Here is a 14,965-nt window from a genome sequence, read left to right on the forward strand (position 1 = left end):
CCAGGGTGTCATTTCTAGGGCGGTCATGGGCAGCACCCTCCCCCGCCCCCACCGGCCCCCCCGGCCCCCAGGAAAGACTCTGGCAGCGGCTGTGCTAAAGGGTTTATTGGAAGCTGGTGCAGTGGCCCCTCCCACCCCGGGGCGGGGCCAGCAGGGGTGTGTGGGCGGGGCTCCCGGCAGCCTGGCCCGGGACCCGCTCCTAGATCAGCTCCTAGACGCAGAAGGGCAGGGGCTCAGGGGCGCTGCAGGCCCCCCCGGGGCCGGGGTGGGCGGCCCGGCTGCTGCGTGGCCCTGCACACAGCTCCGCCCCGTGTCTCTGCCCTCAGACAGGGTGGCGGTGCCCCCTCTGGGGCTGTGTCCCACACAGGGGTGGACAGACGACGGCGGGTTGGCACGTGTGGGACGGGGTGGGGGGCTGAGACGGTGCCCACGGGGCCCCACCTGGGAGGGACGGGAGCGGGCAGAGCCCCCAGCAGCCCCTCAGCCCTGCTACATGGAGGGGGGCCCGGAGCCCCGCCCCCTGTGCCCCACCCAGGCCGGTCCCTGCACCCCAGCCTCCAGGGTCCCCATCTGGTGGCCCGGGACCTAGAGGCGCCAGGACTCCCGTCAGGCCGGGGGCTCAGGGGGGGCTCGGTGATGGCTCACCTGCTTCAGGAGCTCTGCGCACCTCCCTGTGGGATGGGGCCACGTGAGGGGCTGCGGGATGGGCCCCGGGCCCCCCTTCGGAGTCCCCAGCCCACAGCCCACCCCGGAGGCCTGGGCTCACCGCGCCGGGCCCCCCCCCCCGGAGTCCCCAGCCCACAGCCCACCCCGGGGGCCTGGGCTCACCGCGCCGGGCCGCCAGGTACAGCCCGGTGTCTGCCGTCAGCTCCCGGAACCTCCAGAGGCCGGGCTCGTAGTCGTCCTCCAGGCTGCGGGCTGCAGGGTGCGGCGGGGGCTGAGCGGGGGCTGGGCGGGGGCTGAGCGGGGGCTGGGGGCAGGGGGGGGACGCCCAGCCGCCGGGCAGCAGGGTGCTTACTGAAGTACTTGAGCACGTGGACGTCCTCCCCCCGCCAGGCGAGGGTCAGCCGCAGGATGGCGTAGCGCTCGTAGTCGGTGTCGATCACGCGGATCTCCCGGTGGCCTGGGACGCGCGGGGGCTGGGGAGCGGGCGGGCTGGGCGGACCCCAGCTGGCCCTCCACCCCCTCACCGGCGGACCCGCCCATGACACCAGGACTGGCGGACTGGAGCAGCCCTCGAAGGGTGGGAGTCCCAGACACGCAGGGGAGTGTGGGGGCCAGCGTGGGGGGCAGTGTGGGGATAGTGTGGGGGACAGTGTGGGGGACAGTGTGGGGGACAGCGTGGGGACAGTGGGGGGCCCAGTGTGGGGGACAGTGTGGGGCCCAGTGTGGGGGACAGTGTGGGGAGTGGTGTGGGGGACAGTGTGGGGGACAGTGTGGGGGACAGCGTGGGGGACAGCGTGGGGACAGTGTGGGGGACAGTGTGGGGGACAGCGTGGGGACAGTGTGGGGACAGTGTGGGGGACAGCTGGGGGACAGTGTGGGGGGCAGTGTGGGGGACAGTGTGGGGGACAGTGTGGGGGACAGTGTGGGGACAGTGGGGGGCAGTGTGGGGGGCAGCATGGGGGACAGCCAGGCCGAGCGTCCCCCGTGGGCAGGGCCGGGGGGGGGGGGTGCCCGCAGCTCCAGGGCCGGGGCTCTTACCAGGAAAAACAAACTTCCCCGAAACATCGACTTCCGAGCCCACCACGTTCTGTGTCTCGCAGCTGCCCAGGCTGGAAGGCAGCGGAGGGCCCGTCAGGGACACACCTGGCTGCGCCCCCTGCCCGGCACCGTGGGGGGACGCGTCTTCAGGCAGGTGCCGCAGGGCGCGGAGGGCGGGGGTTGGGGGGACAGGGAGGGACCCCGCCCGCCTCAGCCCGTGGCTCCGGGACCACCAGAGGGCCACCCGCCCTTAAGCCCGTTTTCTTTCCTTATACGTAGACGGGACGTTATTGGAACTCTATGCTTATATTTGGGGGGGCTCTTATAGTTCCGGGAGCGGGGGCGAAGGTCTTGGGTGGGAGACACAGGGAGGGCTGGTCCCCCGAAGTGACACGCTCTCCAAACCCCACAGCCACTCACCGCTGGGGCAGGGGGCTGCCCCAGGCACCCGGCCACACACCTGCTCTTACCCCAGCCCCGTACCTGGGGGGCCGGCCCCGTACCTGCTGTACGCAGCCTTCACGGTCAGCTCAGCCGCGCTCAAGGTCAGGAACAGGGCCTCCAGCCTCTTGGGGGTCGTCAGGGCCAGGTGTTGCTTGGAGGCCACGCCCACTTCCCGCCAGAACCCCGCAATCTGGAGTGAGGAGACAGAGCCAGCCCGTCTCGGGGCCCCAGGACGCAGAGACCCCGGGCTCCCCCGGGAACCCCCAGGCGGGGAGCGGGCGGGTTTGGAAAGGCCAGCGTTTTTCACAAGAAAAGAAGGCGTGTCCCCAGCAGCCGTCACCTCTGAGCCTGCTGCTGCCGGTCTCCTGGCCCTGCCGCGGGCACAGACCCAGCCCAGGAGGAGCCAGGCACGGAAGCGTGGAGCTGGGCGCCAAACCCCAGCCTCCACCCTCCCGGTCGGGACGGGCTCCTCCGGTTCCCACAGGGTGTGGGGCCACCGACCCGGGGGCAGGAGGTGGCCACCCTGAGCCCCAGTCCCTGGAGCCGGAGGAGGGCCAGCAGCCTGGCTGAGGCCACGGGCTGCCGCAGCTGGGGCTCTGCCCACCCGGCCCAGGCGCTGGTCTCCCAAGGGGAGGAGAGGCCGGAGGGCTGAGCTCAGACCCTTAGGTCCCTGTCCTTGGTGGCGGGCCAACCCGCAGGGGTCCCGGGCCCCCGAGGGAGCTGCTGTGGCATCAGCTGGGGGCCGGAGAGACCAGGGACTGGAGTAGCTGGACACTCGAGCCGCTCCTCACCCAACCTTCGAAAGACCAGGAAGAGAAGCCAGCACCTTTGGCAGGTCCAGGCTCTGCATGGCCATCCCCCCCTGCACCAGGATGACGCCCAGGACGGCGCTCAGCAGCCTGGCCTCCATCGCGGGTCAGCGCACGGGCCGCCTCTGCCCCCTCCCGGCGCCCGGGTTTATATCCGAGGGACGGTCGGTGTGACGCAACCACCGGAGGGCATCATTGGGCCCACGGGGCCACAGACGGGGTGGTGACACCCGCCGTCTCCACATCAGGGCCACCCGGGCCCTGAGACGCCCACGCCATGGCGGGCAGCTGGCCGGGACTGGAGCAGCAGGGGGTTGAGGGGGCAGGGCACGGGGGCTGCCTGGGGGTCTGAGGGCAGGAGGACGCCCCCACCCCCTGGGGCAGCACGGAACCCTGTGGCCCCCCTACGCAGGGCAGACGGGATGGATGACGCCCCCGCCCAGGCCCCACAGGCTCCCAGCGCCCGGCGTGCAGCCCGGCACCTGCGCACGGACACACGGCTCCACGGCTCCAGGCCCTTTCTGAGGAGTCTTGGCACAGATGCCATGAGGGCTGGTCCGGTGCCGCCCAAGAGCCCTCCGTGGTGGGGTGGGGGGGAATGGGGGGCTCCTCTGCTGGGGGGTCTCCACAGAGGATGTCTCCCGCAGAGGGAGCACCTCTGAGCCCAGCGAGGGGCGTCCGGCTGGGCGGAGGGACCCGCCAGCCACTTTTCTCCTGCCTGTGCCCGTGCCCTGCGCTCCCGGGGCCAGGCTGTGGGGGGCTTCCTCCCGCTCCTTCAGGCCCCGCAGCGCCCAGCAAGGTGGGGCCCCAGTGGGAAGGCCACCTCAGAGACCCCCCCGGCCCACGGGCCCAGTGAGCTCACGGCCAGCGTCGGGCCAGGCTGGGACCCCAGCATCATCCTCGTGCCCACTTGTGCCCCAGGCCCCGCCACCCACCACCCACCACCCACGCCCCCCACCCCGGACCCAGGTCCCCACGATATGGACGTCGGGGTGAAGAGGGACTCGGGCCCCCTGGGCACAGTCCTGGCCCCTCCGGCCACGGGGTCTAGCTACTCTGCCTCAGTTTCCCCATCTGCCCACAGCAGCTCCTGCCCCTACGAGTGTCTCTGGTCCTCGGTCCACGAGAAGTGGGGAGGCAGCCGGCCCCGCTGCCCGGCCAGGAAAGCCTGCCCTGGAGCGACGCGGGCTAAGCGCACGCCCCACTGTCCTGGGGACAGGCCCCCTGGGGTCCTGCGTGTGGGGCCGCCTCCAACACTGACCAGCGGGTTGGGTTCAGGGGCTCAAGTCAGGACAGGTGGCCAGAGCCCGCTGGCACACTGGAGACCAAAGGGGCCACCCCAAGGGCAGGCCCAGCGGGGGTCCGGGGCTGAGGCCCTGCTGACCCCGGGCCCAGCCGGGCCCCCTCCCTGGGCTGACAAGCCAGGGCCCCTGGGCTGGGCTGTGCCAGGCAGCAGAGGGGAGACAGGAAGTGCGGGGGCCACCTGCCGTCCCTGGGTGACCAAGGGCAGCATGAGGACGGGTGTCCGCAGGGCCCACGGCCTCTGGCGCCGGCCCTGCTGGGGCTGCAGGGCCGTGGTCAGTGAAGCGGGGCCTCCAGCGCCTTCCTGCCCCGCCCCACACCCCACGCCCGCCCTTTGAAGTGTGCAGCCCGAAGTCACCTGGCCGCTCATCCGGGGGGAGGAGCCCCGGTGCAGCGTCCGGGAGGGGAAGGGGGGCCTGTGGGCCCCAGGGGGGGCTCTCCTGCCCCCCCATCTCATCGAGGGTCAGCATGGAGCCCAGGCCTTGGAGCCTGACCACTGGGCCTGGACCCCAACCTGGCCCCTGCTGGGCTAACCGCTGACCTCTGTGGGCCTCAGTTTCCAGGTCTGCAAACAGGGAACACAGCAGGTGCGCCGTGTGTCCAGCGGCCCGCTGAGGGCCAGGCCAGCGGCGAGGGCTGGGGGTGTGCTGGCCGCCACTGCGACCAGGTCCCACAGAGGGTTACACGTGTGCCCCAGGTCCAGGGCACACCGGCGGTGGGAGGGAGACCCCCAAAGCCTCCGGGCTGCAGCCGCCAGCTCCTGCCTCCAGGGGCTTTGCACGCCCGGTGGAGCCCCAGCAGTAGGGCCGACCCCACGGGGTGCCCCGGGTTCCCACAGGTGCTGGGAACCCATAGGGGTCCAGCCAGAGGTGCCGGGTGCTGCCTGGGGGTGGGCCCACAGGTGCCAACCTCGCTGGATCCTCCCACCCCCAAGCCAGGGGGAGCTCAGCAGCCAGAGCCCCTTCCCACCCACCTCCCTGCCTCAGTTTCCCCAGAAGCCCAGGGTCAAGAGGGGGCCCACCCAGCTCTCCCCGAGGGCCACCCCAAAGAGGCGAGGAGCCCAGAGCCTGCAGAATCTGTTTATTGAGTGGAGGAGGGTGGCCCAGGGAGATGCGTTGGGGGCGGGTGTCGGCCGGCAGGGGTGGGCGGGGCCTGCAGGAAGGGCGGGGCCGAGCGTCTGGACGCCTGGAGGAGGTGAAGGCTGCTGCTCTGGCCGGCCCTGCACAGGCGGGGAGGTCACTGAGCCCACCCCACCCACTCCACAACCCTCCACGGCACCCCCCCGCTGCCTGCACACACGGCAGGGTGCCACCCCCCGCCCCGGTCACGCGCCCCTGCAAGCAAGGCCTCTGGAAACTGTGCAGCTACCCAGACCTCCGCGAATGTGGAGACGCCCCCACCTACCGCTGCTCCCCTGGAGCACCCAGGGCCCCCCCGCCCCCCCCGCCCCCCCCCCGCAGCCAGTGCCCGGCTTGCTGGCTGGCGCTGAGGGAGGGCCCGGCGGGAGAGGGGGCCCCAGAAGGATCACGAAGCACAGCTGAAGCCCACGGAGCAGCCACGGAGGCGGCTGCGGGAGGCACTTGACCCCACCGGCTGGCTGCCTTTTCTTTTTAAGAGAGCCCGGGGGGTGGGGGGGGGGCACAGAGCAGGAAGCGGGGGCCGGCACTCTCTACCGCTGGGACCTTCTGGGATGGTGTCGTCTGGCACGATTCCTTAACCCATCTCCTCCCTCCCAGTAAAGTTTCTGGAACGGCCACAGGTGTCCGACGCCAGACAGGTGAAGCAGCCCCGTGTCCCCAGCGCCCCTGGGTCAGCGGCCAGGACAGGCAGGGAGAGCAGACGGCTCGAGGCACACGGGGAACCCCCACCGCGGGGCGCTGTGGAGCCCCCGCGCTCACTGCCGGAGACGCCCAAGGGTCGCCTCCCAAGGCCAGTGACGGTCATGTCACACCCGTCGCTTACTGGTCTGTGTAGGTCCCCAAATTGTGCACAGGGAGCTTGGAGAAGGGGCCCGATGGTCCCCTGGCGTCTACTGTGGGGGAAGGGGTCCCCGAGAGCCCACCTGCCTGTGTCCCGAGGGCTCTGGGGACCCAGCCCCATGGTGGCAGTGGTGGTTCCTGCCTCATGGGACCCTCAGGGGTAGGACGAGGACCCAGGCCACCCCCAGACGGGGCCCTGTGCCCCGGGGGTGAGCGAGGGCCCAGGTGGGACACAGTGACTGGGTTGGCCAGTCCACCCAACACTCAGGTCCACCTGGAACTTGGAACGTGACCTCGACTGGAAATAGCATCTCTCCAGTGTGACTATTTAGGGACCCCACAACGACACCCCCCTGGAGGGGGGTGGCCCACATGGGGTGACGGCTGTTCTCACAGGAAGAGGGGGACCTGGACACGACACACAAGGGAAGACGGCCCTGTGACACTGGACACAGAGCCGGGAGTGACATGTCTACCGGCCGGGGGCGGAAGACGGCTGACCCTGCCAGGAGTGGGGGGGAGACAGGGGTGGCCCCCGGAGCCCCAGCAGGGACCAGCCTGGCCCACGCCTCGACTTCGGACCTGTGGCCTCCAGAACGGAGAGGGCCATGTCTCTTGTTTAAAGCTACCCAGTTTGTGGTCCTTGGTTATGGCAGACCTAGGCAATCAGTGAAGGCTTCCTGGAAGAGGTGATGTGTAAGCTGAGGCCTGAGGCACACAGGCCAGGTGGAGCAAGGCACAGTGGATTTGGTGGGGAGGGGAATCTTTGGTGAGCGAGCAGGGGGCCTGGTGGGCGGGGAGCCCACGCAGACCCTTCAGGAGGGAGGGAGGGAGGGAGCCGGTACCCTGTCCCCACCTGGGAAGGGTCAAGGTGAGCGTCCGGAGGGGTCAGGGTGCCTCCTTGCCCCTTGAGGAGCACGCATCTGCGGGGGAAGGAAGTGGGTCCTTGAGAGGCTGAGCGGACGGGTCTGCCCACCACTTCCTGCAGGCCCCACCCCTGGGCGTCGTGGGGCCCGGCCCAGCCACCCGCGCAGGGCGGGGCCAAAAGACTCTCCCTCCTGGGCCCCCCAAAACCTCTCCCTGGGAGTGTGTTGGGGGAAGAAGAGGGCTGTGCCAGCCCAGCTTCTGGCCTGCACGTTGGGGAACGGGCGAGGGCGGCTGGAAGCGGGGCTCAGCGGGCGGGGCCTGTCTGGAGGCGGGGCTCGCTGGGGCGGGGCCTCCCTGGAGGCGGGGCTTGGCGGCAGTACCTGACTCCGGCAGCAAGACCATCATGTCGTCCTGCAGCCCCACCGTGGGGTAGAAGTCCTGGAAGGCCCTCAGGGCTTGGGGGCCAACTTTCGGGGTCCGGCCTGGGACAGAGCAGGGCCCCTGTGAACCCCGCGGCTCCCAGAGCGAGGCGCCAGGAGGGTCGAGTGTCTCCCCGCCTCACTTCCTCCAGGGCGGACAGCAGGTGGAAAGCCCCTGCCTGGCCCAGGGGCCCGTGGGCACTGGAATCGGCCCAGAGGGGTGCTCTTTGCTAACTCACACAAGGGTGCTCAGGAGGTCGGGGACCCGGCTATGCCCCCAGCCGCCAGCCATGTTCCCTGGGCCGTACCCCACCAGAGGGTCTCCTCCGGCAGCCCCCAGGCCACCGTCCTGCCCTCACCGGGCGGCCCCTCCCTCCTGGAGAGCTCCACTCGGCCTGCCCCCCGGAGAGTGAAGCTGCAGAGGGGGGTCTCAGCCCTGGCGCATGGTCTCAGGCCGCCGGGGAAGATGGGCCCCCGCCCTCAGAGCGTCAGAGGGGGGCCTGCAGCCTGCAGAGGCCCCGCCAAGCAAGCCCTACCCTTCAGAGCTCGTGGGAGCCCGCCGCCCCCACCACAGGGCCATCTGATCCCGGCCGGGCCGAGACCAGGGAGTGGGAGACTGGGGGTGGGGGGGGCAGAGGAGGACCTGGGGCGGGTCCCGGAGGGGGGGCCAGGGGAGCAGGGGAGGCTGGGGGGCCTCACTGTAGAGCTGCACCATGGTGCTCAGCACGCCCTCCAGCTCCTTGTAGATGTAGAGCACGGCGAAGGAGCGGTAGTCGGTGTTCACCACGCGCACATCCATGTAGCCCAGAGCTGCGGGGGGCGGGGGGGGAGAGCTAAAGGCGCCCAGCCCCCGCCTCGGCCTCCAGGGGCGAAAGGGAAGGGGCAGGAGGGGGCGGTGGAGAGGGGATCCCAGGCCCAAGGACAGTCACCCCACGGAGCATCAGCCTCAGGCGCCTCGGAAGGGGGTGCGGCGGGACCTACCTGGGACCTGGAAGTGCCCCTCAGAGCCCACCTTCAGGTACTCCACGTCCATCTGGTGGCAGCCCTCGGCCCTAGGGGTGAGCGGCCCGTCACCCTCCGCTCCTGCCCAGGCTCACCCGCCCCGCCGGCCGCACCCTCGCGTGGGGCTCACCCGGGGACCTCCATGTGGACGCTGAGGTTGCCTCCCGCCGAGGCCGTGACGGTGGCGGAGGACATCAGCAGGTGGTCCTTCTTCTCCTGGAAGACCTTGCAGTCGGAGACCATGGAGACCATGTACCAGACGCCTGAGAACTGAGAGGCCGCCCGGTGACCCGCAGGCTCAGGGACCCGGGGGCACGGGGCCCACAACCCCGGGCCAGGCCTCGTCCGAAGCCACGGGGCGGGGGCTCCGCAGTGTCTGCCTCTCGGGCCTGAGGCCGGGGTGGACAAGCGCCCTGCTCTGAACCTACCGGGGACGGGTCTCGTCGCCACGGACTGGCAGGCCCGAGGCCCAGCAGGCGGGGACAGCTGTCACTGTTCCCCCATTGCTGTGGCCCCCAGCAGGGACTCCGCGCCCCCAGCCCCACCACAGCCCAGCACGGGGGCCTCCGCACCTCCTTGGCCTGAAAGCCTGGCTGCACCAGGACGTCAGCACAAGCCACGGACACCCAGAGCAGCGCCAGGACCCGGCCCAGCAGGACGGACTTCATCTCCACGCTGGTCTTTGGCCGCGGACACCGTCTGCGAGCCCCGGCAGGCCCCGCTTTATAGCCCGGCCCGCAGCCGGGCGGGCCAGACTGGCAGGCTGGGGAGCGGGAGGCGTCGGGGCCCCGGAAACCCCGGCCCTCCTTTGTCCATTGTTCGGCTCAACCGCTGCGGTGTCCCCGCCAGCTCCGGGGTCACTTCCTGGAGGGCTCCACAAAGCAAGGCTCTCACCTGACTCCCGGCACCGAGACTCTGCCCCCTAACCTGACAGGCAGCCCTGGGGGCCCAACCAGAGACCACTGTGGCCTGCAGGGACCCAGACCCGGTGCCTCGGTCCACCCTCAGTCTGGCTGGGTTGGGGGCCGGGGGCCGGGGGCCGGCGGCGTGCTGCTAGGAAGCAGTCAGGCTCAGCTGGGCTCTGGCCAGCGGGCCCCCACTCTGGAACTGGGGCCCCCGCAGTCCTCACTCGCTCTCCTCCACTCGCAGTAGTGGGGTCACCACTGGCCAGGCCTCCTGGGCCTCATCAGGGGTGGAGCCTGTGAGGGAGCAGGTGACAGAGGTGACATTGAAGGCCTGGGTGCCCCTCACTGGAGACCCTGGGGCCCCCATGCAGCTGCCAGCTGGACCTCCAGCAAGCAGGGCTGGGGGCAGGGCTGGGAAGCTGCTCAGGGTGGATTATGGTTTCAAAACCACCTTATCTCCAGTTGCATAAGTATTCCAGTGGGGGTGTCACGGGGGGGGTGCTCTAGCCGCCAAGGCCTCTGCTGGTGACGTCTCCTCTCGTGCCAGGAGCAGCACGTGGCCTTGGGGGGGCCACCCAGATGCCTCAAGTGTGGGACAGGGGTCCCCGGGGAGGGCCAGGATGACCAGGGCTCTGGAGTGGAAGGGCATGCGGGATGGGAGGAAGACCCTCGTCCTGGCCTGAGGGAGGGGCCGAGCCCGGGCTGCCACTTGACGCCTCCGCCGGGTTTCAGGTGGCGCCAGCTGGCCACCGGGTCCCAGGGTCGCCGGATGGAAGGCGGGCACATCTGCCCATGAAAATATTTACGAAACACACATCTGATAAAGGACTTGGACCCGAAAGTCTGCAAAGCATTCTCAAGGCTCAAACATAAAAACAAACCACCCAACTAACAACAGGGGGAGGGAAGTGGTTTAAAAAGACGTCTCAGCCCCCCTGGCGGGTGTGCTCAGTGGGTTGAGTGCCAGCCTGTGAACCGGCAGAGAGGCCGCCGGTTCGATCCCCAGTTGTGGGCCAGATCCCCAGCTGGGGGCGTGCGAGAGGCAACCAATCGATGTTTCTCTCCCTCTCTTTCTCCCTCTCTTCCCCTCTCTGAAAAGAAACAAATAAGAAAACTGAAAAACTAAAGTAAACTCTCCCCCCACCGCCTCCCCCCGGCTGGAGGGCAGGGCGGCCTGAAGGAGCGTCAGTCCTAGGAGTCACGAGCATGTGTTCCCAACGCCGCCTGTCCTGGGAGGCGGCCGGCGGACAGTCGGCGGGCCGTCCGTGGAGCCACCCAGCACCCAGGAGCCGGGCGGTCCCACCAGGTGAGTGGGCTGTCCGCTCAGCCTCTCCGGAATGCAGGTTCGCTCAGGGCAGACCGTCAACACGGGTTAACACCCTGCTCACACTCCGATGCTCTGGGAAGAGTGTCGCACACACACAGCAATCCGTGGGGGACTCGAACCCGGGTCCCAGCGTCTCGGCCATCGGCCTGAAGACGACAGCGCAGAGCAGAGCCCCTGGCGGCCGGTGCCAAGGGACACGGCCGTGGCGTGGAGCCACAGCCTGGCGTGCGGAGCTCGGCGGTCTCAGCGGTGGCGGGGAGCCTGCCTCAGTTACAGCCTCCAGGGCCGTGCACTCCGCCCCTCTGGATCTCTCGGTAAGCGTCTGGGGACCCCGATGGCGAGTGGGGAACTGCTTGGTGGGCTTATCCTGGGGTACTCCACCTCTGCACACGTGTCTGTTCGGGTCACATGTGCAGATACCTTGAACGGCTGCTGGCAGACATCTTGCTTGACGTGAGTGACGCCATTTTGGTCTATGTCCTTTATCCTATCGTGGCTGGACCCACGCCGGTTTATTGGTCCTGCTCTCCACACCCGGCGGCAAGTACAGGATGTCAGGGAAAGGGTGGGGACAGGGATGGGGAGGACACACTGTGGACTTCCCGGCACAGGGCTCCTGGGTGCGAGAGCAGAGCTCAGCCCTTCCTTCAGTCGACAGGGCCCAAGGTGCAGACGACACAGGTCTCCTGCTCATCTCGGAGCCCGATATCCTCCCAGCCGTCTCCCAATGGCGAGGTACACGGGGATCCCCCCACCGCCCCTACACACCCACATACTTGTGCACAGACGCACACCCACACGGTCTGCTGCAAGGTGGAGGGGCCCCTCCTGGAGCCGGGTACCCAGCCCCCACCAGAGCCTGCACAGGAAGAAACATCCGGGGGAGCAAGGACCCCCCCCACCAAGTCAGCGGGCTCCAGCGGAGCCCCCTCAGGACAGAGAAGGGAGGTAGCCTCTGGACACATCTCATCCACGTGTGGGGCCCCCAGCAGCAAGCCCCGCGGAGCTCCCTAAGGCAGCCAGAGCTGAGGTGTTGGGAGAGGCCCGCAGCCCCCCAGCCCTGCCCTCCCAGGCTCACGCTGCCCATCAGTGGTGGGGGCTGGGAGCCCAGACAGGGGGCCGTGTGATGGGAGGCAGGCAGGGCAGAGTCCGACTCCGGGGGCCAAGCTGGTGCCCTGCAGCTCCCCAGGGAAGAAAGGAACCACGGCGCGGGACTGCAGCTCTCCAGGTGAGGACATTCCCCGAACACAGAGTGCATTCCTCACCCTGCAGCCCCCAGTCCTGGGACCCCTGCAGGGTGGGCTCAGAACAGGAGGGCAGGAGGACCCTGGGGCCCGAGGAGGCCCTGCAGGGAGGGTGCACCCCACCTGCCACTAGCCTAGCCTCAGGGCCATACTGACTTGTGGGATCCCAGGGCCATCCACCCAGCCCCCCCATCATGGCCAGCACAATGACCTAATCCCAATTCTGGAGAAGGTCACAGAGTCAGAGGGTGGCCAGAGACCCCCAGAGGACCCTGAGGTAGGCAGGGGTATGGCAATGGGGTGGGCTTTGGGGGTGTGGATGCTGGGAGTGCCCCAGGGGTTGGTTGTGGAGGGGAGGGGACAAGAGAAAGGCACCTGCATCTTCTGCCAGGAGAGAAGGTGCTGGGGTCTGTCCTCTGCCAGCCTCGGGGGGGTGCACCCACACACGCTGGTCCCTCCTGGCCCCTCCCCGTTTTTTGTTCTCCTGGTCTCTCTCCCAGCTCTGTTCTCTGTCTGGTCTATGAGGGCAGGGGCTCTGCCTCCTCCCTGGGCCTCCCCAGCTCCCACTGGCGGTAAGTATGGGTTTATAGTATTTTGGGGATTAATTTGCTAACTAATCTTTCCATACATAGCTACTCCGTGGTCGTTCTCAAGAGACTTAATCCCTTCATCCAAGTCCCACCCCAACAAACAATACTATCAGTTATTCTGCCTCTGCGAGCGTGGCAGTGCGGCAGAGGGACCCACGCCTGGCCCGCGACTGGCCCACCGCCCTCAGCCCGAGGTCCTAGAGCCCAGGCTGCGGGATGCGCCAGGCTCCGCCCGGGCACGCCCCATCCCCGCCCCGCCCCGCCCCGCCCCCGGCCCTTCTGCGGGCCCCGCCCCCTATGCCGCACTCCGCGCTCGTCCTCCTGCCGCGGCCCCCTCCGCCCGCGCTTGCGCAGATCGGCCCTTCAGGCCCCGCCCACCCCCGCCTCGCCTCGCCCCGCCCCGGCAAGCCCTCTGCACCCGCGCCTGCGCAGACCGCACTGCCAGGCCCTGCCAGCCATGGTGAACCTGGGCCTGTCCCGGGTGGACGACGCGGTAGCCGCCAAGCACCCGGTGAGAAGGCCGGCCTATCACGCGGGTTCCGGACCTGAGAAGCAGACCTTAGTGGGGGCGGGGGCTCGACGGGCGTGTCCAGTCCGGGAAAAAGGGCAGAGTCCGGACCCTCTCGCCGTGGGGACGGGGCACCCCGCGTGGGCAGGGGGGCGTGCCGAGAGGAGGGACAGGTGGGACGGTGGAGGGAGACGGAGGGGACTGAGCCTTCCACACCTGCCCTTCCCAGGGATTGGGCGAGTATGCCGCCTGCCAGTCGAGAGCCTTCATGAAAGGCATTTTCACCTTTGTCACAGGTAGGCTGCTGGGTCCAGGTGTCCTCAGGTGCAGAGACCTCAACCCCTGTCTCACCCTGACTCCCCAGCAGGGGGCGCCATGTCGGCTGCCTGCCGGTGCCGGGAGCCGTGCGGGTGTCCCGGGGAACTCAGCCCGCGGTCGGCTGGCTGATGGGGACCCTGTCTCTTGGCAGGCACCGGTGCGACCTTGGGCCTGCAGATGTTCCTACAGAGGAAGTTTAAATACTCCTTCCAATGGAACGTGCTAGCGGCCGTGGGTGGGTACCCCAAGGTCAGCGCCTGGGGCCCCTGAAATGCACCCTCGCGCTGCCAGAGGTGACTCTGGGTCTTCCCGGGGGAAGGGGTTGGGTTCCCACTAGGAGTGGGGGCAGGGGGCTATGTTCCAGGCGTCCCTGCCTCCTGGGACGGGGCCCCAGCTCCCAGAGGGACCCCACCAAGCCCACCACTGCCATCTGCCCGGAAGTGTCCTGAGCCTGGGTTCTCCTTCCCTGCCTGAGGAGCACAGAGCCCCGGCCCCCCCGCCCATGGGCCCCTGCCCTGCTCCCCAGTCGTAGGCTCCATGGCCAGCTACTGGGTGACCCGCGTGGAGACGCAGAAATGCAGCGACCTCTGGGTCTTCCTGGAGACCGGGAAGCTGCCCACAGACCCGGGCCCAGGTGAGAGGCCGGGGGCAGTGGGCAGCCGAAGCTTGGCCGCTGGTGCCTAGAGCTGCAGGCAGGCCGACCTGGGGCCAGAGGCGTAGGCTGGACAGGGCCTCCCCACTGTGGCCTGTGCCCTCCCCACACACTTCCGGGACAGGGGATGTGTGCAGGAGGAAGACCCCGGAGGGCTAGGGGGCCCTGGGGTGGGGCAGCGCAGGGTGAGGAGTGCGGGTGGCCCGGGAGGAGGAAGAATGGCCGGACTGAGAGGCTGGGCCTGAGGCAGCAGGCTGAGGGACCTGAGCCCGGGCCTCCGCTGCCCGCGTCCCCGTCACAGGCCTCACCCCCCGTTTTTGCCACTGCAGGGAAGTGGGCGCAGGGACACGAGCCGCTTTAGGGGGTGGCACTGTCTCCATTTGCCTCTCGCAGATCAGCGCTCCTGGCAGAGCTCCAGCCACGGCGCCCGAGACCTGGGCCCCGAGAGTTCCAGGACGCAGCCCTCAGCACCTCCACACCCCGGGCCGGCCCTCCCCCCTCCTTAGTTCCTCACCACGCCCGAAGGTGCCCCAGCCACACCAGAACGGGCTGTTCCTGGGCTGGCCTCCTATAAGGCAGCGAGAAGCTCGGAGGACACGAAGCCAGACAGTGTCATGGCCGGCGCCAGGCTCAGCTCTGCGTGCGTGGGGCAGGACCGCCGCCCTCCCCCATGCACGGACGTGCCCTTTCCGGTCCCGCATCCCCACGGTCGGCGGCGACAGACACTGCTGGGCGTGTGGAACTAATAAACGCCTCGCTCTCTTTGCCACCTGAGTTCAACAGCGATTGGAGCGCAAGTCAAAGCAGGAGGAAGCTGAGAGACAAATGTCACTTTAGTGCCACATGGCTGAGGATGGAGGCTGTGCCAGGCAGTTCCTAACACTGAACCCCAGGG

The 14,965-nt window shown here is 69.1% G+C and overlaps 2 protein-coding genes across 5 annotated transcripts; one reads left to right on the top strand and one right to left on the bottom strand.

Moving 5' to 3' along the window:
• Positions 1–184: 184 nt before the first annotated feature.
• On the bottom strand, positions 185–9,260 carry LCN15 (lipocalin 15). 3 transcript variants are annotated; one of them, XM_036022482.1, is made up of 11 exons: positions 9,099–9,260; positions 8,657–8,796; positions 8,224–8,334; positions 7,472–7,587; positions 7,095–7,156; positions 2,208–2,338; positions 1,705–1,775; positions 1,019–1,123; positions 829–918; positions 646–671; positions 185–211 (listed from the first exon to the last, which is right to left on the bottom strand). In XM_036022482.1, exons 1-11 carry the CDS (start codon positions 9,192–9,194, stop codon positions 200–202), a joined length of 960 nt encoding a protein of 319 aa, XP_035878375.1. In that variant the 5' UTR covers positions 9,195–9,260; the 3' UTR covers positions 185–199. The 3 variants fall into 3 exon arrangements, with proteins under 3 accessions (XP_035878375.1, XP_035878376.1, XP_028385096.2); XM_028529295.2 differs by lacking the exons at positions 185–211; positions 646–671; positions 829–918; ... (1 more) ...; positions 1,705–1,775; positions 2,208–2,338 and adding exons at positions 5,325–5,478; positions 8,506–8,576 and having other exon boundaries at positions 7,095–7,161; positions 7,486–7,587; XM_036022483.1 differs by lacking the exons at positions 185–211; positions 7,095–7,156; positions 7,472–7,587; ... (1 more) ...; positions 8,657–8,796; positions 9,099–9,260 and adding an exon at positions 2,975–3,444 and having other exon boundaries at positions 445–671.
• Positions 9,261–12,976: 3,716 nt separating this feature from the next.
• On the top strand, positions 12,977–14,844 carry TMEM141 (transmembrane protein 141). 2 transcript variants are annotated; one of them, XM_036022497.1, is made up of 5 exons: positions 12,977–13,103; positions 13,330–13,396; positions 13,570–13,653; positions 13,945–14,052; positions 14,464–14,844. In XM_036022497.1, the coding sequence occupies exons 1-5, from the start codon at positions 13,050–13,052 to the stop codon at positions 14,574–14,576; spliced, it is 426 nt and encodes a 141-aa protein (XP_035878390.1). In that variant the 5' UTR covers positions 12,977–13,049; the 3' UTR covers positions 14,577–14,844. The 2 variants fall into 2 exon arrangements, with proteins under 2 accessions (XP_035878390.1, XP_035878391.1); XM_036022498.1 differs by lacking the exon at positions 13,570–13,653.
• Positions 14,845–14,965: the final 121 nt, after the last annotated feature.

Source organism: Phyllostomus discolor, chromosome 3 (assembly GCF_004126475.2).
Source record: "Phyllostomus discolor isolate MPI-MPIP mPhyDis1 chromosome 3, mPhyDis1.pri.v3, whole genome shotgun sequence".
Classification (NCBI taxonomy): Eukaryota; Metazoa; Chordata; class Mammalia; order Chiroptera; family Phyllostomidae; genus Phyllostomus; species Phyllostomus discolor.